Source organism: Natrix helvetica (genome assembly GCF_964273705.1).
Source record: "Natrix helvetica genome assembly, chromosome: 1".
In the NCBI taxonomy this organism is placed as follows: Eukaryota; Metazoa; Chordata; class Lepidosauria; order Squamata; family Natricidae; genus Natrix; species Natrix helvetica.
In genome coordinates, this window is record NC_138548.1 from 364,487,840 (window position 1) to 364,511,779 (window position 23,940).

General features: G+C 45.2%; 2 protein-coding genes across 5 annotated transcripts in view; one reads left to right on the plus strand and one right to left on the minus strand.

Annotated features, from left to right (window-relative positions):
- LOC309384804 (uncharacterized protein) overlaps positions 1-23,940 on the minus strand; it is a gene marked incomplete at its 3' end in the record, with an annotated part of 351,454 nt that overhangs the window by 310,303 nt on the left and 17,211 nt on the right. The window lies entirely within an intron of this gene.
- The window catches only part of LOC309384826 (H-2 class II histocompatibility antigen, E-S beta chain-like), a 45,720-nt gene that overhangs the window by 15,877 nt on the left and 5,903 nt on the right, over positions 1-23,940 (plus strand). For 3 of the 4 annotated variants that reach the window (XM_081938638.1, XM_081938636.1, XM_081938637.1), the window contains exons 3-6: positions 350-631; positions 789-902; positions 1,145-1,168; positions 2,667-3,228. The exons of the other annotated variant lie outside the window; for it this stretch is intronic. In XM_081938638.1, coding sequence (XP_081794764.1) covers positions 350-631; positions 789-902; positions 1,145-1,168; positions 2,667-2,680 — 434 coding nt within the window. In that variant the 3' untranslated portion in view covers positions 2,681-3,228. Of the gene's footprint in view, positions 1-349; positions 632-788; positions 903-1,144; positions 1,169-2,666; positions 3,229-23,940 lie in introns of those variants that run through there. 4 annotated transcript variants of the gene reach the window in all.

Genomic DNA, 23,940 nt, shown 5'->3' on the forward strand with positions numbered 1-23,940 from the left:
TTTTCAGGATCCCTTTTCATGTCTTCCTGCAATTTGCTTTGGAAGATGACTCCAAACACCGTCCCAAATGTCTTTTCTCCAAAGGCAACTGGACTTTGGTTTTCCTTCAAGACATTTTGCTTCTCATCCAAGAAGCTTCGATTCAGGCACTGAAAAGTGAAGAAACTTCTCAGATGAGAAGCGAAATGTCTTTTGGGAGGGAAAAAAGCTCCTTTGGGTCAACCGTGACCTGGACTGACTCAGAATCTCCACAGACACTCAAAACACAGAATATTTTTAAGAGAGAAAAGGAGCCTTGAACTAACCAACCTGTGTCTCTCATGTGCCTCCTTCTCCTCCTTCCCTCCAGCCAAGCCCACCGTCACCATCTCCCCCACCAAGATGGAACCCGATTCCCCCAATACCATCCTCCTCTGCACCGCGACGGGCTTTTATCCCGTGAAGATCGAGATCCAGTGGCTGAAGAACGGCCAGGAGGAGAAGGAGGGCGTGGCCTATGGGGAGGAGCTCCAGAATGGGGACTGGACCTACCAGCTGCAGGTGATGCTGGAGACCCAGCCCCAGCGAGGAGACGTCTACACTTGCAAGGTGGAGCACGCCAGCCTGGAGGCCCCCATCACTGTCCAGTGGGGTAAGCCTCTCCCCTCCCTCCCGTCCTTCTCTGGGGACCCCATCCAACCTGAAAAGGGTGAGAGACCTTCCGTGGGGGAGAGTCAGAATGGACCCTCCTCTTGGGGGAAGGTGGGCCTGATCCTCCTGCTCAGGTGGGTCTCCTTCTCCTTCCCCAGAGCCCCGTATCTCCAGCTCTGCCAAGAGCAAACTCTGGACGGGGATAATGGGAGCTGTTATAGGAGTGGTCTTCTTTGCGGTGGGGCTCTTCTCCTACCTGAAGAGCAAGAAAGGTGAGTCTGGGGCGGGGGCTGGAGGAGAGGTTGTGGGGAGGGGACCATCTAGGGGAGGCCTCTCATCAAGCTCAGCAGGCGGCCAAGAGGGTCTCCTTGAGAAATATTTTTGGCAGCTTCTCTTGTTTGAAAGGCTATTAAGGGAAGATCCTGCAACCTATTATGGGTTATTGAAGGGGAGGGGGACCCCCTGAGTCCTGCAGCCCATGAAGGGTCCTGATTGGGTCTTTTTCTCCTTCCAGCAATTCCCATCCAACCTCCTGCAGGTGAGTTTCTCCTCTTCCTCCCTTATCTGAACTCCTTCTAAAAGTTATAGGTGTTTTTTTTTAATTCTTTAATTGTTCCTTTTTAAAAAACATGCCTGAACAATATCTGTTTGCTGTGGATACAGCTAAATTTTTAAATTTGGGACAGCTTTTCCTTACAGAGATCTGCAAAAGTATTACAATCAAAAACAAAAGCTAAAATTCTGCCCAGAATTTCCCCATGTTTTGGGGAATTGCAAAAGGGAAGGGAAGGAGGGGCCGTTCCTTCCCATTCCTCCCTCAAGGAGGAAGGACCCCCAAGGTTTACATTCCCACATGCATTTCGTAAGCAACCCACCCATTCAGTTAGGCTCACTATGGAGGGGGGTTCCTGAGGGTAATTCAGGCAGGGGGACAAATTCCACCCCTGTGGCTATTCTGAAAGGGGTGAGTCCCATGCTACCATGCACTGTGTCATTGAAGGCCACTTCAGCAAATGGCAGGAGATGTTCCCAGATAAATTGCTGATAATTAACATAAGCATCTCAGGTATTGTTCTTTCACCCTTGTTAGCTCGTTCTTAAGCACCTTTCGTACTTGGATGGAAGGTGGAGCTGAGCCCTTGAGATGACCTTATCAACTTAATGAACTCCAACTTCCAAAACTTCACCCTGAACTAGACACCCCTCCCCCATCCGAGATGATCCTTCTTGGCCCCCCCTTCAGACTCATTTGGGCTCATTAGTTGGAACCTAGACAGGCTCCTCTTCCTGACCCCCCCCTTCTCCTTGTGAGAATTCACACAATTTCTGGGCAAGTGACCTCAGTCTGCACCTTTTTCTGCCACCCCCTTTGTAGCCCCCTCTTCTTTCTTCATATGGAAGGTCTGCAGGGAGTGGGGAGGGGGATGCCCTCTTGATTAACCCTTTAATTAAGTCAGGGAGAATTCCAAAATCCCCTGGAGATGAAATGGGGAGGAATCCCTCATCCATCCCAGCCTTTTCGCTCCTACAATGGGCACATTCTCCCTCTATCTGTCCCTGCCTATCAACCACCCCCCTGCAGTGTGGGTCTGCCTTGGGGTTGGGGGGCTAAAAGGGAAGATAATATTTTTATTTATTTATTTATTTTATTATTCGTATTTATAGACCGCCCCTTCTCCCGAAAGGGACTCGGGGCGGTGTACAGTCACTAAAATGCGTTATAAAATACATACATAAAACAGTTAAATAATTAAATACGTAGGTGGAGGAGGTTGCAAGACTGTATATAGAATAATAAATATAGTACATTAAAAGCTTATTAAAACCCCAAACCCAATTAAAATGAATAAATCCCCGGGAGGTAAAACTAAGAAAGTGCCAGGCCAGCTGATTGAAATAGGTGAGTCTTTAACTTTTGCCGGAAGGAACGGAGGTCGGTGGTAGTTCGAATGTCTGGGGGGAGGTCATTCCAGAGGGTTTTACACTAAACGTTTCTCTTTATATCCTAATTTTCTTCCCCATCTATTTTTCTACAGCACTCATGAATTAATTCTGCTCTCCCATGCAAAAGGAAATTATTTCTTTAGTAGCTGATGATTCTTTGTCCTGTTTGCAACCTCTGAAAAATGGAGGCTGAAGGTGGCAGGTTGGGGAGGGGAGGAGAATTTCAGCCTGGACCTTCTCCTGCTGAGATACCCCTCCCCCCCAAGCATCCTTTTGGGGCCTCCCTTTCTTTGGAGGGAGGATTGGAGACACCTAAACTGCCCCCAGGAATGCTGGGTGGACCTGTCCCTCCAGCCCCCTCATCTCCCCTGGCTTTGAACCCACAGCAGCTTCATCTACATTATTCTTACTACATATCACTTCCCCTCCCTTCGCTTTGCTATAAAGGAATAAACTTCTGATGTAAGAAAAGCCTGGAATTCTTCCTTCCTTCCTTTTCCTCCTCTTTCCTTCCCCCACAGGAGGCTCCTCCGTCTGCTGCCTCTGGATCAACCATCCTGGCTGCTTCGGGTCAGAAGCCAGAACTGGTTTGGGTGGGCAGATCCAGGGAGGGGAAGGGGCTGGACCCCCTCCTGCTTAAAGGCTCCCCTTCCCCTCAAGCCCCCGCTTGAGGAGCAGAATGCCAGCAGACACAGTTGTCTCCAAGCTCTTTTGGGGAGACATTGGTGGCAATTTCCCCCTACATTCACCCAGCCATTTGAGCCAATTTCCCTCCTTCACAACCGGAGGCTCCTGCCACATTTTGGCACCCAACGCCTCCCTCCCTCCCTCTTTGGGGCTCAGAATCTAATGGCATTGTGTCTCCTGCTTGATGCTATAGGTGGTGATGGGTCTCCCCTACTCAAGCAGGGGGTTGATCTAGATCAGCGGTTCTCAACCTGTGTGTCGCGACCCCTTTTGGGGTCGAACAACCTTTTCACAAGGGGTCGCCTAGGAGCCTCCCGCGGAAAAGCTGGCGAGAAACCGGCCCGAAGGGAAGGAGCGGCTCGGGCTCCCCGCGCGGAGGAAGTAGAGGTGCCAGAAGACTGACAGGCTTCCCAGCAGGCGAGTCCGGCCGGCCTCCCATGTGGGTTTTTTTCAGCTACTGGTCCTGCCTGGGAGCTCCTACGGGGTGCACGCCTTCACCGGGGTTGAGCTGCATCAAAGGGGGAGTCTTGGGCAGCGAGAAGGGCAACGGCTGAGGAGAGGCTGCGGTGGCCGCCAAATCTCCACCTAACATCGCTTCCCCCCTCTTCCCCCGGCACAGGTCTGGCTCCGCTGAGCCGGCTCTGCTTAGTTCCGGCGGGATCCGAGGGGGAGACCGTTGGCTGGAAAACCGAACAGAGAAGAAGGGAAGGGAGAGCGGACTGGGGACGCGGGAGGGGGAGGAGGGGGTTACTGGTTGGAAGTCTGCGAGGTGGGATCATTGGGAACCCAGCTGAGGAAAGAGTAAATCCTTGCGCCGGTAGGGGAGGGGCTTCTGCTGCTCCTCTCACCGAAGGGGGCCGAGCGCCCAAGATCAGAGAGAGAGGGGGGAAGAGAGAATGAGAGGGGGGGGAGGTAGGAGCCGGAATGGAGGCGAGGAGGGGGAGAAGAGCGGCTCCCTGCTGACCCAATCGCGCAATCTGCTCTCCGCCCTGAGAAGGCACGAGCCTCTCGCCTCCTTTTGCCATTCTGCGTCCTTCGCAGGCAACTCTGTGTCAGGAAGAGCTCCAGCCCTTTTCTCGTGCTCATCTCTTCCGTGCGTGCAAGCAAAATACCCTCGTGGGCCAGGATCAAGGCAGAGGGGACAACGACTCTCCTCCCGCGGTCGCCACTGCGCAATGCGGTGAGTGACTGGGTACGCAGCACAGGGGAGCCACGCTATGCAGGAGACCACTGTTCCCTCTAAGGTGTGCACCTGCATGGCTGCGCACGTGCCTGGTATACGCCACGCAGTAGTTTCTAAGTGCTGCACAGCATCGCGTATTTGCTGGACACAGACTACAGAGTGGATAGGGAATCGCAATCAAAATACCCTCCATGCTCTCGCTAAAACTTTCCTACCGCAGTACATTGCTGCCCGACTTCAGGATTCTCCCTAATCAGTGTGGGTCGAAAAGAAAAAAGGGAAAGGGAGGCTTAAAGTTTCAAAATAGTAGAGCAAACGCTTCAAGGCAACAGTTTTCACGGAGAATTAGACCAGAGAGCCCTGAAGTTTCGCTGCCCACCCGGTCGGACCTCGCTTTCCGCGCGTGATCGGCTAATTTGCTCCTGCCCGGCTCCCCGGTTAGATTTTTGCTGGGGGGTGGTGGGAAGCTCCTTCGCCTCCGTCACTTTTTCTCGCTCCTCGCTCCTCGGGGCTCCACCAATGGGGGAGCAAGGCCCAGCGCCAGGCTTTGGGCTAACACAGGGGTCTGCAAAGTTGGCTGTTTTAAGACTGGTGGACTTCAACTCTCAGAATTCTGGAAGTTGAAGTCCACCAGTCTTAAAAGAGCCAACTTTGCAGACCCCTGGGCTAACATGATTGATGCCCTCGGAGTCAGAAAGAGGTGAGAGAGCCCCGTCACATGACACGACATCACGCTTTGTGACCACATTGCTGAGTAATAAAAATCCCAGTCCCACGTTGTAATGAAGGAGTACCTATATTTGATAACTCATTGAGATTTTCAAAGTCATTGAGAATATTTTTGCTTTTAATCTAATTAAACTTATCTATCAGTTTAAAATAGTGACTTCCATAGTTAAATCATTTGGAGCAAACTAAAATCACTACTTTATAAACAAAAGGAAGGTATTTTTTTTCTCTTATTTGTTATGGTAGAGCCATTTTAACAATCTATTTATATTTGCAAGTAGTATGGAGTTTAGAAATTTTTTAGAATTAATACCTTAACTACAATATAAGTACTTTAAAGTCATCCACTTGTAGGAGGAGTAAGATTTGAAAAAAGTGTGGCTAAAATATTTTTCACTTCATTTTTTTAGAGTTTTGGATAATGCAATTTCCTATTCTGTTTAGTTATTCATTATTAGAATGTACTTTTTCCAATAGCAAGCAACTTCTGTGTGAGCAATCATGAAAAAAATAAGATTTTATGAGTCAAATTATTTTTTCATATTAAAAATAATAAAATTTAATGTTTTGCAATTAGTTTTGCAGTAGTAGTAGGTTACTGAAACCACCTGTATAGAGAGGAACAAATTCCCACAAATTTTTAAACAATCAGCAAGCATTGTTGAACATGCAGGCAATAAATCCTTGAGTTTACAAATTAATGATGGAAGAAAACTGTTACATGTGAATGAGATTTTATGTATGGGGATTTTAATAATTTTACTCATTTAAAATAGCAAATTGCACATAATACATTCACAGAAGCATACAGTGTGTAGACAACTTTTGCAATTGAACGTGAACTCATTAAAATGAAGTATATCGAGTGAAATTCATTAAAATGAAGTATATCAGACATTTACTCTTTTAATATTACTGGTATTAAGTGCCATTTATATATTCATTTCAAAGCTCTTTTTTATTTAATCCAAAAAGAATTTGAAAAGATAATTGTAATAACCCTATAGGTACATCATCGGTCAGTGCTGATGTCGAAACGTAAAGCTGGAGTAAACATTGTTACCGTAAACACTATACAAGTATTTTAATATTGCAGACTTGCAGTTATAAGTGATACTGATGCATAACACTTTTAATTAAACGTGTATCTTGAATAAATACAACTTTGAGTTTCAAATAACACTGATTTCGTTGTTGTCTTGGGTGACATCTGAAAAAAATTCAGGTGCTCGGGCATGAAAATGTACTTTTCCGCCCACACCGAAAAAAAATTAGAGGGAACATTGCAGGGGACTCCTCAGCGCCAGACTCAAGTCAGCGCGAGCCTCGGTCCCCTTCGTGTTGGCTCAGGAAGGAGGGGAATGGGGAGCAGCAGCAGCAGCTGGTTGGGTGCAGGGAGGGAAGAGCTCCGGTTCTCCTGCGCTGCACGGGGCTCTCCTTGCGCAGGGCTCTGGAACTCTTCCCTCTCTGCATCCAGAGGCGGCTGCTCCGGCTCTTCCCTGAGCCAACACGGAGGGGACCGCGGCTGGCGCTGAGCTGAGTCTGGCGCTGAGGAGCCTCCTGCGCAGCCAGCTACTCGCTTCTCAGTGGCGGCAGCGGAAGGAGTCGCTGTCCCCGCCTCCGTTGTCCCGGCCCAGGAGGGTATTTTGCTTGCACGCGCAAGAAAGACGTTGGCCTCCCACACAGAGCCCTCGTCAGAGCCTTCCCCAGACTCCAGGACTGGCCCAGGTTCCTCCCCAACCTCCTCACTGTCTGTTTCTGCTGCCGGCTCCTCTGGCCGCTGGCAGGCCACAACAGCAACCCGGTTGTTAAGTGAATCTCGCTTCCCCACTGACTTTGCTTGACATAAGGTTGCAAAAGGAGATCGCATGACCCCGGGACGCAGAGACCGTCATAAATACGCCAAGCACCCAAATTTTGTTCACATAACCATTGGGGTGCTGCAACGGTCGTAAGTGTGAAACGCAGTCATAAGTCATTTTTTCAGTGATGTTGCAACTTTGAGCAGTCACTAAATGAAATGTTGTAAGTTGAGGGATACCTGGGTAGTTTTTTACGCAGCCAAGGAAGCGGCTTCACTACAGGCTGTGTTTTGCCACTCCCGCCATTGTGTGTCGGATAGTTTCGTTTCTTTTGGCCCCACGGTCACAATTGGCGCATCTACCTTGAACCGGTGTGAATTCGGTTCAGTGCCATCCCTATCTCACAGGGCTGCTTCAAGAAGTAGAGGAAGACTGAAGCGGGACAGGGCGGACTTTTTTCCCAAGAGTTGAAAGAAGGGAAGGGCCAGGGGAGACAGGATAGCGGTCTTCCAATATTTGAGGGGCTGCCCAAGAGAGGAAGGGGTCTGCTTATTTTCCTTTGAAGGCCAGACGAGGAACAATGGATGGAAAGTGATCAAGGAGAGATTCAACTGAAAACGAGGAGGGATTTTCTGACAGTGGGAACAATCAACCAATGGGACAGAAGTTGCCTTCAGGAGTTGTCACTTGAGGCTTTCAAGAAGAGATTGGCAGCCATTTCTCAGAAAGGGTGTAGGGTCTCCTGCTTGGGCCGGGGGGGGGGGTTGGACTAGATCAGTGGATCTCAAAGTGGGCTGTACCGCTGTTTGGGGGGCGGTGGGATGACTTAGGGGGGCGCTAAGAGGCAAGGGAGGGGGCAGAGGAGTGCTGGAGGTGTTCTGCTGTACTGTATTCCAGACTCGCCTAGCTTAGTGCGCAGGCGCGTAATGGAATGCAATGGGACCGAAAGCAAGAGTCCTTCCTCGCCCGACTTGTGTGGAGGTGGAGGCTCAGCCTCACCTCACCAGGAACCGGCGACGCTACTCCTTTGGGAAGGCTTGGGTCTCACGCGCGCCTTCAATGGGTGGAAGGGTTGGGTTCATCGCGTGAGACTGGCAGTTAAAACTGCTCCTCCAGCTGTGGGGGGAGGGGGCAGCCGTGAACCCCTAAACATAGCGATGGAGTTGTCTTCCCTGCTTCTCGACGGCTTTGCCACCTTCCTTCTCCACGGCCCTCTGTTATTTAACGAATGGGCGTGTGGGTGAAGAGCTTCAGAAGAGCCGAAGGTCCTGTCCCACCCGACGTGAGCGCACGGAGACCCTCGGCCGGTCTGTCATGCTGTGTAGAAACTGAGCTGCTCCCTCCGTAAAAAATTGCAGGGGAAGATGAAATTTTGGGATGTGATTCTAAGAGGAAGAGCATCTACTCCGCTTGAACTACTTCCTCGTGTAAATAAGGATTGAACAGCATACAAAAGAGGTTGTGGGTTGTAATCCTTCCATGCTGGGGCAGGGTTTGTGATTTTGCAACTACTTCACAGATGCTCGTTTTTTTCTACAGTGTTGGTATTGTTAATAGGATTCTTTTTAAAATCATCTGGATTAATAAACAATCTTAATCTTGCCCACTGATGGAAATACTCCAGAAAATGTGTTTTAAATTAGTAATCATTTTTGTAGCATTGGCTGGCTGGCTGATCTGCTGAAAGAGGGAGGCAGGTTTTGTTCAGAATAGTTTGTGGAATTGAGACAAGTGGTTCTCAAGCATTGACACACCTAATAAAAGGAGCTTACAGTGCACTTTAACCTCATGTCCTGACTACATCCTTGTGTTTCCCCCCCAAAGTGAATTGTCATTGCCCTGATCTCATTCCCAGGAGTGAGTGAAATATCTTTAAGCCTGCAACATGGGAGACTGCAACCATCACAAATAGGAGTAAGTTCCCAAGTGCCTGAATTTCCATCGCATGGGCATGGGAAGGGTGCAACGGTTATAACTGTGAAAAACGGTCATAACTCAATTCTTTCAGTGCCCTTGTAACTTCATACGGTCACGAAACAGTTGTAAGATGAGGACCACCTGCATTTCACAAATTGCTAGGGAAGATACAAACTTGCTCTCTTCCTGCCTCCATTCCAAACTCTGCTCTCTCTTTGCTCTCTGAAAAGCCTTTTCCCTCCTGCTGCAGACCACAGGTAGTCCTCAGATTACGACTATAATCGAGCCCAAAATTTCTGTTGTTAAGTGAATTTTGCCCTATTTTATTATCTTTCTTGCCACTCGTTAAATGAGTCACTGCACTTGTTACTAACGCCGTTAAGTGAACCTGGCTTCTCCGTTGACTTTGCCTTGTCAGAAGGTTGCAAAAGCCGATCCTATGACCTGGGGACTCTGCAACCATCGTAAATGGAGTTTGAGTCAGTTGCCAAGCATCCAAATTTTGACTCTTACGACCATGGGGGATGCTACAAGGGTCACAACTGTCAACAAGGGTCATAAGTCACTTTTTCAATCCTTTTCCAATGATGAAGATTCTGATCCTTTGCTGCTTCATACGGAAGTTCGTTGGCTATCAAAAGGCAACTGTGTGAGACGCTTTTACAATCTTTTTGACCCTGTTGTGGAGTTTTTTGAAGAGAAGAAAGCTTTGCTCAGAGGTGAACTCAAAGAGATCAGGCATGGCATTGCTTCTTTATCAGAACTATTTGCAAAGTTCAATGAAGTGAATTTGCAGTTGCAAGGAAATGAGGTCAATTCTTATGAAGGCCGAATCTCTCACCTCTACGTTTATTTCAAAGTTAACTCTATTCAAGCGCCATAGAGGCTCTCGCGAGCGATACCAGTTTCCCAGCTTCTCTGAGTGAGAAGAGAAAGGTGGGATACAAGATGAGGATCTTCAAGTTTTTTGTGACCATTTGGACATGCTGCCTAAGGATACGTCTGAGCGATATCTTCCTTGGATGGAAATTCCAGATTGGGTGATAAATCCATTTTCAGACCCTGAGGAAGATGGGGCAGTGGAGGGACAACTCACAGAGCTGCAAAAGGACATTGAGCTGAAGCCAAAGTTTAAGAAATGGGACCAAGAGTTTTGGTTACAGAAAGACATTTCTGATTTGCACTTCCAACGTCATGTTTGGTGGAAGGGGGCTTCCGTGTGGTCATCCAGCTTCTCTCCAAGCAAAGAAATCGACCCCAGATGACTGAACGGGGAGATTTAAGACTCCTGCTAAGTGACTTAAAACCAGACATTGGGAAACTGCTATCACTTCATCCAGCCCATCCATCACATAATAAGAATTTACTGAACAGTGAAGCAGTTACTAAATTTTACTGAGCTTACTAAGTTACTAGTCCCTAAGGTTCTTGATAAACGACCATCAGACTTTGAAAGCCTGGTTATCACTGGATCAGGTTCAACAATTTTGTTGAATTAACATTAACTAAAAAGGTTTTCAAATTGGATTTTGAATAAATGTGCAATGAATTGTTACAGTTTTGAATTTTACTGTTACTATCTTCCTTCCGTCGTGCAAACAGCCCAGTCACATGACCCCACAGCCACGCCCACCAAGCCACGCCCACAGAAGCGGTAGGAAAAAAATGTGAATTCCACCACTGGGGGGGGGCACTGAGGATCAGTTTGTAGCACCAAGGGGGGGGGAGGTGGACTGAAAAGGTTTGGGAACCACTGGTGTAAATGGTGTAGGAGAGCTATGGCCACCCCCCCCCCACAGTGCCCATGCGTGCATGGCATTTTTTGCATGCTTTTTTCGCCCTCACCAGGCTCCAGAGGCTTCCCTGAAGGCTCCGGAGGGCTTAAACCGACCCTACGTTCCTGAACTTCCGGTTTGCCCACAGGGCTGAGTTTTTGGGCTTCAGGGAAGCTCCTGAAGCCTCCGGAGGGCCCCTGGGGGGGGCAGGGGGCTCTTTTCGCCCTCCCCAGGCTCCCATAAAGCCTCTGGAGCCTCTGGAGAGGGCGGAAAATGGCTTTAAAAAAGGCTAGACTCAGCTGACAGGGCAACCCCTCACGTGCCCTGACAAATGGCTCCACATGCCATAGGTTCGCCATCCCGGGTGTAGGGTCTCCCCTACTCAAGCAGGGGGTTGGTCTAGATGACCTCCGAGAAATCCATCTGAAGCCATTCCTGGTGTAGAAGACATTGCCATGGAGGGGAAGACCAGCTCTGTGGGAAAGATGGGGGGTTCAGTGGGGCATCCCTGAATGGAAGACCCCTCCCTTCTTCCCAGCATCCTTCCAACTGAGCCTCTCCCCCTCCAGAGGTCATCCAGACTGGCTCAGCAGGACTCCATCAGCCTCAGTCTCTAAGGGCAGAATTTCCCCCTCCCCTTCCTCATCTGGGGTCTCGGGGTCACCACAGGAAGAATCGGTCAGTGTGTCGTTGTAGGAATTGTCTCAAACAGGGAGAAGATTTGGGCTCCTGTCTCCAATCCCTCCCCTTGCAAGATAGCGTGGAAGACCCTGGAGAAGGGACAACACCAAAGGTATCCATGGCAGGGGAAAAAATCAGATTTCCTTGACAAGGAAGAGGCATTGTTGGTGAAAGATGCTTCATTGCTCAGGGGAACTGAACCAGCAATTCGTAGGCAATCAAACTAGGGAGGTTAGCTGTTTCCCAGGTGTGGGGAACGGATCAAAGATGTGAGCAAAGGGCTTAAAGAAATATTGAAGCCCACAGATTATTATTATCTCTTCCACCTCTTTCATGCGGGGAGGAATGAAAAAGTCAGTGGAAACGATGCCAAGAGCCTCGGAGCAGGTGGGCATGGGAGCCAAAGGGATGGGGGCTCAGGTGGTTTTCTCTTCCGTTCCCCCCAACAAAGGGAACCATCCAAGGAGGGAAGGCAACACCTTGGAAGTCAAGCCTGGCTTAAGGGATGGTTCTCTGGAGGGGAATCCACATCCATGGACCATGGTCCACAACCCCTACATGGGGGGCTTCTGAAAGGGGGTGAGAGCTGCCCGTCATAAGGACCCAGAAGGTCGGCTTTGGGAACTGACTGGCTCTCCTCATCCGGAGGGCTTGAAAGTGAAAGCAAAGTTTTAGAAGCTAATTGGAAGCGGAGACCTCAGGGGAATCAACCAGAGAAACCAAGTGGAAAACGAGGGAGAGGGTGGCCGGCAGAAGCTACGGAGGCTCTACGAGGGGATTGCTTCAAGGGCAGAAATTGGGACACATTGAAAGAGGCTGCAACAAATGGAGAACAGACTCATGTGAACAAATACGCTTCCATTCTACGGGTTAGGATTCTCCATGGATCCATCCCTCCATCATCCGTCCATCCGTCCATCCATCTACCCTGTTTTTCCAAAAATAAGCCCTACCTGAAAATATTGCAACACAGCATCAGCCATGAGGTGACCACGCTCGCCGCCTCCTGCACCTCAAAAATAATAAGACCCCCTCAAGGCCAAGTGCTTATTTTTGGGTCAAAAGAATATAAGACCCTGTTTTGTATTCACGGAAACATGGCATCTATTTATATCCATCCATCCATCCAATTTAAATAGCCACCCATCTCACAGCAAATGATTCTGGGTCACAAGCGGCAAAGCTAAAAACAGGAATATACTTGAAAGTATTTAAAAACACATTCAAAGCAATAAAAAAATCTTTTTAATACATTTTTTTATTTTTCTTTAAAAAGGACAAAACAACACAAACAGAACAAGAGCAAGGAGAAGAAAAAAAGAAAAACAATTTCATCAAGCATGTCGTTTGGTTACAAGTTTTTGTGCAACGGTTTTTGCAATTAAGAATAAAGTCACTGATTATCCATTAAACATAGTTAAATATTTCATTGTGTTCAAATTACCATTGGTATTCTTTCATTTGTGACATTTGTAAAAAAAACTTTTAAAAGAAGGAATATTGGGGAAAGAGCCACTTTTTTCAGTGCCCTTGTAACTTTGTCTGGGTGAACCGTTATAAGTCAAGGACTGTTTTCTTCCATGTGCTTTAACTGAGGGAGAAGGGACTCCATCTAATCAGGGGGTCAGGAAGGGACCCTTCAGCCGCTCCCAATGGGCCAGAGGAAGAAAGGGGCTGCCCCACCTGGAGGCTCAGCCATGGGGCAAAGGAGTCCCTGAGCTGCCCTGATGAAGGATCGAGGCTTGTTGCCTGCTGGATCCTGGCCAGTTCCTCAGTTCCGCTTCAGAAGAGCCCAACGCTTCAGGCTGGGGAAGCGAAACCCAAGCGCCTCTGCGGCTGTTGGGGGTCGGAGGAAGAAGTGCTGCTCTGTCTGTCTGTGTGTGTGTCTGTGTGTGTGTCTGTGTGTTGGGGGTGTCAGGAAGAACTCAGAGAAACTCAAAACCTTGCAGGGGAGGGGAAACATGAAAAGAGCCTGGAAGTTCTGCTTTGATCAGGAGAGCGATGGGCCTCCCACCAGAGTCTGCCTGGATCTGGGGCCAATTTTGTGTGACTGTTGTGGCCAAACACACAATTGTGGGAGAGGTTCAGACTCCGCCTCCTCCTTCAGCTACTGGGGGGGGGGATCCCCAGTTCTGGCCTGCTGAGGCCAGTGCTGGGCCAGGGTGAAATTTGACCCCTCCATTCCCCCCCCTTCCCTGGAAAGGATTCAGGCCGTCTCAGGATCTACGCGCCCTGTGGGATGTCTGCCTGCTGCAGCTGGGGGAGGGTTGGGGGGGGCTCTGAGCCTTCACCTGATCAGGTATCACCAACCATTAGCTGATATTTTATCATCAGCCCTCAACAGCTGGCAGCTGCCCAGCCTCCCATGACCTCACCTATCTGAGAGAGATCAGCCTGGTTAGCCTGAGGATGGGAGACCACCAGGAAGCACCTGGGCTACTCTATAGGCTGAAACCCCTCCAAGACAAACAGGGTGAAGCTTCAGGCCCTCCTCGAACTCGCCTCCCTCAAAAGATCCACTTCCCATTCCTCTTTTAGCCTGGATCTCTGCCCCTCCCCACTTCCTGCTGTTTGGAAGACCTCATGGGAACCCAATTCCCCTTGTCCAGGGAGAGGGGACAGGGTTAGAGTGGAGCAGAAACCCTAAAGGAGGGCAATGAAGGGGGGTCTCACCTTCCTTGGTCCTTGCCCCCATCTCTAAATACAGTAACCTTTAAATCTTTCCCACCTTCCGAGACTCAAGTAAAGCTCGAGTAGAAACGAGAAAAGTAATAACTAGCAGCCAGCACAGGTTTGTTAAAAACAGATCATCCCTAACCAATCTTATTTCATTCTTCAACATAGAGACTAAATTAGGAGACCAGGGAAATACTGTGGACGTTGTATCCTTAGACTTCAGCAAGGCATTTGACCAAGTAGACCACAACCTACTTCTTGGTTAGCTAGTAAGAAGTGGGACAGAAGCATCTCCACCAGAGGGATTCCTAACTGGCTGACAAACCCTACCCAATGAGTAGTCCTTAATGGGTCTGCCTCTACCTGGAGGGAAGGAAGCAGTGGGGCACCCAGAGGTTCCCTCTTAGGCCCAGGACTCTTCCATATCTTCATAAACGACTTGGATGAGGGAACAGAAGGGGAAATTTTCTCCAAATTTAAAGATGACACTAAGCAGGCAGGAATAGCCAACACCCCAGAGGACAAGCTCAAAATCCAAAGGGATCTTGAGAGACTTGAACACAGGGCCCCATGTAACAAAATGAAATTCAAGGCAGAGAAAAGGAAAGTCCTACACAGGTTAAAAAAAAACAGACCAACTGCACAGGTAGAGACGAGGTGGAACTTGGCTCAATGCCAGGAACTGTGAGAGTCCCTTGGAATCCGACTGGACAATCCCTTAAATATGAGCCAGCCGAGGGTTTCAGCTGCCAAAAAAGCCGATGCAATCCTAGGCTGCCTCAACAGAGGAATAAAACCAAGATCACGTGAAGTATTGATACTGTTAGATATTAGCATATATCGCTGTAAGTCTCCACTCAGGTCCGTCGCTAGGGCGGGAACAAGGGGTTGTTCTGATTGGACGAGAGGTGTACCCGATCCCTATAAAAGGAACTGGGTATCTCTAGTTTAATGAAAAGAAGAACTAGGGGTGACATTATAACAGTGTTCCAATATCTCAGGGGCTGCCCCAAAGAAGAGGGAGTCAAGCTATTCTCCAAAGCACCTGAGGGGAGGACAAGAAGCAATGGGTGGAAACTAACCAAGGAGAGAAGCAACTTAGAACTGAGGAGAAATTTTCTGGCAGTTAGAAGAATTAATCAGTGGAACAACTGGCCTCCAGAAGTTGTGAATTCTCCAACACTGGAAGTTTTTAAGAAGATGTCCGATAACCCTTTGTCTGAAGTGGTGTAGGGTTTCCTGCCTAGGCAGGGGGGTGGACTAGAAGACCTCCAAGGTCCCTTCCAACTCTGTTATTCTATTCTAAGGAGGGGGCTGGGAGGGACCCACGGATGCTGGGGAGCAGAGTGGGGGGAGAAAGGAGGTGAGACCCCCCAGAGAGACTTTGGGAAAGGGGTTGGAGGGCAAGAGAAGTGGGAGCTTCAAGGCCCAAATCCCTTTGGAGCCCCCAAAGATTCTTCCGTTAAAAGAGGAAGGAGACGGGAAGCGAAAGAGGGAAACTGAGGCATTTTCAGACCTGAATCCACAAATGACACCAAAACTCCGTATAAGAAAAAGAATTTTGGCAGCTTCAGAAAATTCACTTTTTCTTCTGAATCTCAAACTTGAGACTTTGAAAGTCAAGCAAGAGGGGAGCTTGGAGCCCTTTTGGGGAGGCCCTTAATTTGGGGAGGGAACCAAGGACCCCCCACCCCATAATCCCCGATTCCACAATCAAGACCTGGAGAGCAGGGGGGGGAGGGGAGGCTTTGAGAGAAGGGCCTCGGAAATTAACTCCCCCAAACTCTCCCTTTTGTGCGGGGGGAGGGAGACCCTCCCTTTGAGGTGGTCTAGAATATTCTGAGGAGGGAAAAGGGGTCTTGGGCTGAATAAGCAACTTGAGTTTCTTCTCTGCGCCGAACTAAGTCTTCTATCGGGTGAAGTCAAGGGAGGCTCTGCCCGGAGACCGATGACGCTGCAGAAGGGAGGATTCGCATTGGTCCTCCTGCTCCTTCAGGACACTCCCACTTCCGAAGTCCGAGGGAAACTCCTCCTCCCCCCAATCCAGACCCCCCGATTCCGCCTCTGGGGCTGGAGGCATCGGCGTCTTTCTCCTCTCTCTTTGGGGCACTTGTGGGGCGGCATCCATGGCTTTTCCTGGGCTCCCCCTGATGCTGCTGGTGGGGGCGCTGGCCCGGATCGCTGGAAGCGAAGGGGGGAAGGAGACCCCCGGTAAGGAGGGGGCTGGGCGGGGGAGGAGGGGGCTTGGGGGTGGAGGAGGTTGGGAAAGACCCCCGGAGGGGAAAGGAAAGTGCTGGGTCTCCAGAGCCTCCAACAGCCTCCATCTCTGCGTGGTCTCCTCCCCCTTCCTCCCCACATTCCCCCCCCAGGAGGACAGAGAGGGACCCCTCCCCCTTCCCCGATGGTAACCGAGTGGGGGTCTCAGCCGAGCCTCTCTCTCGCCCCTCCCCAAGTGCCTGGGTGGGAGTGGGCTGCCTGGAGAGAGGAAGGGGAGGAAAAGCGAAAGCGAGAGAGGGAAAATGAGGCATTTTCAGCCCAGAATCCCCAGAAGGAAAAAGATTCATTTGAGCAAAAGGATTTTGGCTTCTTCAGAAACTTGCAGACACCATGGGGATTATGAATACTAAGTCACTCGGGGGTTGTTTATATAAAGATGTGCTTATTGCTGATGGGGGCGAATGGAAGTTAAAAGCTTTGGAACAGCTGTTGGAAGAAGGAATTACTTTAAATTGGTTACATTACATACAGCAACAGAAGAGATGGGAAGAAGATCGTAGGGTCGGTTTTATGGATAAAGAAGTGGAACTGATCAAGCAGATAAAAGAGACTGGCCCAAAACAGGTTAAAAGAATATATAATGTATTGTTAGAAAGAGACTCAGAAAGTGAATTGGTTAAGGATTGTATGATTAAATGGGCTCAGAATTTTGGTGAAGAGGTTATGTTGGAAACGTGGGAAAAAATATGGGTTCAGAATGTTAAATGTACACAGTCACAGAATTTAAGGGAGAACTTTTATAAAATGTTTTACAGGTGGTATTTAGATCCTAAAAAATTATCATGCATGTACCCAAATGTTCAACCAAAATGTTGGAGATGCGGGTGTCTAGATGCTACCTTTTTTCATGTATGGTGGACCTGCAATAAGGTCAAGGCTTTTTGGATAAAAATATGGTGGGTTATGCAAAATGTATTTAAGAAAAGGATACAATTTACTCCGCAAATGTTTCTACTGGGCATAGCTAAGGATCTTCCTAAAGGGGAAACAAAATTGGTTCTGTATATGGTCACAGCAGCTAGGTTGTTGATTGCGCAACATTGGAAGAAAGATTTTTTACCGACAATTGGTCAATGGACTCAGAAAGTGGCGGGGTTCGCCGAAATGGCAAAAATCTCAGCTTTTTTAAAAGGTCAGAAGGAGGAGAATTATACACAAGAATGGGCAAAATGGATTGATTACATACAGAATAAATACCAGACTAGGAGGTATTATGTAGCCTTTAGGTATGAATGTTTAGACTGATAGATGATCAGAGTAAACACTCCATGGGATGCTTGGAATTGTTAGAGTGGTGTAAAGTGGAAGTCAGGGGGGGGGGGTTGAGTGGGAGGTGGGGGTGGGCTAGGGTGGAGGGTGGGGCAATATATATGTATAAATAAATTAGAAGATGGGATTAATGAAATATTGTTATTTTAAGAGAAACTTATATTGTGATTGTAGGGAGGAGAGGGGGTACAATATGTGAACGAGTAATTTACTTTAAGACGGGGGGAGGGGAGGGGGTAAAGTATTTGGTATAATATTTGAATGAGAATTTTTGCAGGGCGGGCTGGGGGGAGGGGAGTATTTGTATGTGATTTATACTGTATGGGGGGGTTAAAAGGGGGAAAATGTGTTTGTATAAAACTTTTTCAATAAAAAAAAAGAAATTAAAAAAAATACATACATAAATATTATAATAAGCTAGGAGGACGAAGACATCCATCTAATAGGATATCAGAATTAGGAAATGAGTGAATAATATTCTCTCAAATTTGAGAGAGAGTTTGAAATAGTTTTACCACCAAACAGGATGTTTTCCTGGAGATAATAATCCCCTGATTGATAACATTCAACATTTAATTATTTCTTACTATCAATTCAACATTCTTGTCATCTGGCACATTTGAAATAATTCCCATTCCAGCAATATTTACCATGGAAATTTCCTCCCTTCTACTAATTTATCTAATGATTTTTCCTAACTCCTGAAAGTGCCTCAGTCCCTTTGCCTTTGTTTCTCCCCAGCTTTCTCCCCCTAAGCAGAATGCATTTTTCTGATAAATTCAACATAGTGATCCTGAATTTCATTGGGATTCATACATTTCCTTCCTGTGAAATCCCTCCTCACAAAAGTATTATTTTTACTGCCATGAAAATATTTTAGAGGAGAAGCAAAGAATATTAAATCTGTTTTTCTTAGTCCCTTTGCCTTTCTTTCGTTTCTTTTAATAAATATTCCGTGCATTTAGAGCAAATTGTTGGTCCGGCTGCAGTTCAGGAGACCTGAAATCACTGGGTGTTTCTTGAGTCTCTTTGGGGGGATTTTCTCTTCCTTTTTCTTTGACTTCTGAGCTGACTTTTCTCTCCGGAGAGATCCGGGCGTCTCCTTCCCCCGAGGGGCCAAAGCTTTTCTCTGGCCACCAAGAGAGGCTCTCAGCCTTTCCCGAACTCTCCCCAAAATCAATTCAGCCTCGATTTCTCTGGGAAAAATCCCCTCTGAGTCTTTTTTAAAAAAAATATTTTATTAACAAACATATAAAATACACACACACAAAACCTAGACGTACAACACATTTACACAGTGCAATACAAACAGGAGCTTCCTGTTCTTTCCAGTAGCAATTTATCAATCGATAGCGCTCACCTTATATTATTTCCCATTCAATTGTATTTCATTTGAGTTTCACCATTCTTAACTTTCTTATTTTACTCATAACTATTATTTTTGAGTTTTGTTACATTCCTTCATTGATTCTTGTTTCTTTCCTCCATCCACCTATACCATTTATCCCATATCTGGTAGAATTCTGATTCTTCTTTTCCCTGAATTTCTTTAGTTAATTTGTCCATTTCAGCACAATCCATAATCTTTCTTATTATTTCATCTTCGCTTGGAGTTAGTTTGTTTTTCCATTTCTGGGCAAAGGCAAGTTATATGTAGTATTAAATACTGGATTTCTTTTTTGTATTTCGCAGACATCATTCCTAATAAAAAAAATTCCGGTTTCCATTGTATTTTAACCCCCGTTATTGCCTCCAGCCAATTTTTGATCTTTTTCCAAAACTTTTTAGCCTCCTCACAGGTCCACCATAAATGGTAATACGTTCCATGTATCGATTCGCATTTCCAACATTTTGGGGAGGTATTTGTTGATATTTTAGCTTGTTGGTGCCAGGTGCCATCTATAAAACATTTTGTACTGGTTTTCCTTGTATGCAATTGAGAGTGTCATTTTTAAGTTTGTTCCCCAAACTTTTTCCCATTTGTCTAATTCAATATTATATCCAAAGTTCTGTGCCCATTTTATCATTTGTTCTTTCACAATTTCCTCATCCATTTTATACTTCAGGAGACATTTATATATTCTCCCTATCATCTTTCTATCTGAGCTTTGAATAATTTTATCCAATTCCTGTGGTTCTGTTTCGATGTCATATAATTTGGTATCTTTATTGTATTTAGTTTTGATTTGAAGGTAAGTTAGCCAGTCAGTTTTCATGTTCTGTTCTGCCAATTCTTCAATTGTTTTTAAGTTTCCCTGTCTATCAATTAAGTCTCTATATCTTAGCATTTTGTTCAAATCTATAAAATTTGGATGAGTCGTCCTTTCTGTCGGTGATAGCCAATTCGGAATTTTCACATGGTGGTTTTTTTTTATTTTGAGCCATTTTTGCAATAACGCTCTTCTAATTAAATGATTTTGAAAATATTTGTGCGTTTTATTTTTATCATCCCATAGGAATGTATGCCAGCCTGCTTGCAAATCATGGCCTTCCAAGGTCAAAATTCTTTTATTCTTTAGCTCTATCCAATCCATCACCCATGTTATTGATACTGCCGATGCGTATAGATCCCAATTGGGTAATGCTAAACCTCCCCTCTCCTTGCTGTCTTGCATTGACTTTAGTTTAATCCTCGCTTTTCGTCCTTGCTAAATAAACCTAGCGGTAATTTTGTTTAATTCTTGAAAGAATTTTTTACCCGGATTAATAGGTGCGGCTTGCAACAGGAATAAGATTCTTGGTAAAATATTCATTTTAATTGTCGCTATACGTCCCATGAGTGATAGTTGAATATTTTTCCAATTTTCTAACTCTTTCTTTAGTTGTATCATTAATTTATTATAGTTATCATCTTTAATTGTGGAACATTTTGCCAACACCCAGATCCCCAAGTATTTCACTTCCTTAGTTATTTGCATTCTGGTTGTTACTTCCAGTTCCTCTTCTTGCTTTTTTGTCATGTTCTTGGTTATCATTTTTGTTTTGTTTTTATTGATCTTTAGTCCTGCCACTTCGCCATATTCTTCTAATTTTTGAATTAATTTCAGACTGGATTCTACTGGAATCCTCTAGAACAAATCCTAAATCATCGGCATAGGCTTGGGCCTTACATTCTTCATTTTTGAGTCTTAAACCTTTTATTCCCTGGTCTTTCCGGATTTCATTTAATAAAATTTCCAAAGTCAACATAAACAGCAAAGGAGGGGGGGGGGCATCCCTGTCTGACTCCTTTTTTTATTTCAATCTTCTCTGTTAATTCTCCATTCATCAGAACTTTGGCTGTCTGATTGTTATAAAATCCTTCTATCATTTTTATAAATTTTTCTCCGAATTTCATCTCATCCAATAGTGTTATTATAAATTTCCAGATTACGTTGTCAAATGCTTTTTGTGCATCAAGGAAAACCAGTACCATTTGTTTTTCTGGATGTGCCTTGTAGTACTCTATTATATCTAGGATGATTCTCGTATTATTTCTAATGTGTCTGTGAGGTAAAAATCCGTTTTGGTCTGGGTGTATTCGTTCATTTAAAACCTGTTAATTCTTCCTGCCATAATTGCTGCAAATATTTTATAAAATCGGAGTTTAGTAATGAAATTGGCCCGTAGTTTTGAATTTCTTGTAGGCTGGTTTCTTCTTTTTGGATCAGCGATATTATTGCTTCTGACCATGATTCAGGTATCTTGGCTTTTCCTAAAACTTCATTAAACATTTCCACTCCTAGCTCTTCCAATATTATTTCATTATATTTGTATAGCTCCACCGGTATTCCATCTGGTCCTGGGGTTTTATTGTTTTTCTGGTTTTTCAAGACTAGTTCCACTTCGGCTAACGTTATTGGCCTGTTTATCGCCTCCCTTTGCTCTTTTGAGATTAGTGTTATCTTTGCTGTGTTTAAATAATGCTTTATTTTGTTTTCCTCCATACTATCTTGTGCGTATAGTTTTGTGAAGTATTTATGAATAATATTCTTCTTTTCTTCTGCTTTGTATTGAATTCTTCCCTCATTATCTTTTAATTGATATATCATCCTTTTTTCTCTTTCATTCTTCAGTCTGTATGCCAGCCATCGTCCAGGTTTGTTGGCTTGCTCAAAGTAATTTTGTCTGGCCGCTTTAATTTTCTGCGCTAATTCCTTTTGATTTATTAAGTTGATCTTATGTTTAATTATCTCTCTTTCTTCTTTTTTAATTTTATTCTTTGGGTCTTTCTGGAGTTCATCTTCGGCTTCCATAAGTTCCTTTGGCATACATTCTTGTTGCTCTTTTTGTTTTCTAGTTATTCTCACCATGTAGGCAATCGTAAGGCCTCTTGTGTATGCTTTCATAGTGTCCCAGAGATTTTGAATTGAGGTATCTTCTTTTTTATTTATTCTAAAAAATTGTTTTAATTCTTTCTCCAGCATTTGAGTGTATTCTATTTCGTTTATAATATTTGAATTCATCATCCATCTTTTTGATCTTTCCATCTTACTTACTTACTTACTTTATTCACACTTATAGACCGCCCCCTCTCCCAAAAGGGATCTTAATTTTATTGGATTGTGATCTGCCCACTCATTTGCTTCTATTTCAATTTCGTCTACTTGATTGCATAGACCAGATGAAATCCAAGCCATGTCAATTCTTGATAGGGACTGATGGGGGTTCGAATAAAAGGTATATTGCTTTCTTGTTTTGTGCCTTTCTCTCCAAATATCGTGTAATTTATATTCCATTGCCATCTCAAAAAAGGATTTGGGTAGCATATTTTTTTTGTTTTATTTTTCTTTTTGCTTTCATAGTCCATTTTTTTATCCACTATTGCAATATAATCCCCAATTAAGCAAATATTTTCATATTCTAATTCATTTATTTTGTTATGTAGTTTCCTATAGAATTCCTCTTGTTTCTGATTTGGTGCATATGTGACTATTAATAATGTCGGTTTTTCTGTTGTCTCTAATTCAATCATTAGTATCCTGCCTTCTTCATCAGAGTAGACTTCTTTGGAATTTATTTTTTTCCTTTATATAGGTTGCTATATCTCTTTTTTTTTCTGCTAGTGCTATGTATAATTTCCCTAGTTTTTTGTTTTCCAGTAAGTTCTTATGTTCCCTTTTAATATGCACTTCCTACATACAGGTTATATCTACCTTCAGTTTCTTAAGTTTGTTAAACAGCTGCGCTCTCTCTCTCTTTTTTTTTTTTGGGTGCGTTCAGTCCATTCAAGTTTGTTGAAATAATTGTTATTTCCAGGTCCATCTTTAGATGGGGTATTTTTTGTTGCTTCTAGTTTGTATCTGACTTTTCCCTCTCACGCCCTCCTTTTCTGCTTTCTCTCTTTCTTGCCTCTGTTCTTCTTTCCTGTTTGTTTCCTTGTCTTCTGATGTTTCTTCCTCTTGGCTTCTACTTTCTAGGTCCTCTTTACTTCCCCTATGCAGTATTTTTCATAGGATTCCTGCGCTTCTTCTATATTCTCTATCTTATACCTTTTTCCTTGCCAAGACACCAGTACCCCTTCTGGTACCAACCATCTGTACATTATTCTGTTTTTATTTAACTGATTTGTTAAAAATTGGTATTGTCTATGTCGTTCACGAATTCTCCGTGGAATCTGTTTAAGCGTGATCAACTCTTTTCCCTGGTATGTAATCGTCCCTTCTCTGGCTTTTTGTATACGTCATCTCTAGTTGTTTTGTAGGCAAATCTTACGTGCACTTCTCTCGGGAGCCTATGTCTTCTGGCATAATTAGTATGCACACGGTAAGCTTCATCAATATCCCCTCTCAACTCTTGTTCCTTCCTCTGTAAAATTTCAGTGAAGATTCCATTCATTTTTCCTTTCAGGTCTTCCTCCTTCTCTTCCGGTATGTTTTGGAATCTTAAATAGAATGCAGCTCTTTCATTTTCAAGTCAAATTATTGATAACTCTAGTTCTTTATTAACTTGTCTATATTCCAGCTCCATTTTTTCCTTCTTCTGATCTGTTTGTTCTATTTTTGTTTCGATGTTCTGGATTTTCTGTCCGTTGATTGCTAAGGCATTCTGTATCTTTTCAATTTTGTCATCCACGGTTTTAATATTTCCTTTCAATTCTCCCATTTCATTTTTCATTTCTTCATGATTCCTCCTTGTCTCTTCATGATTTGTAGCCGTCACTTCTTGGTTTTTCATCAGTGCCTCTTGTATCATCTGGAGCATCAATTGCATACTCTGCATTGTTGGTGCTGGTCCCGTTGTTCCTGCCATCGTTCCGCCTTTCTCCAGCCCCAATGCGCTCTCAATTGATCTTTGATATGAGGAGGGGGGTGTTGCCAAGATCATATTGGGTGTGGTATTTTTAACTAACTTTCCTGAAGTTGCCATTCTTATCCCCCTATTTATCCTT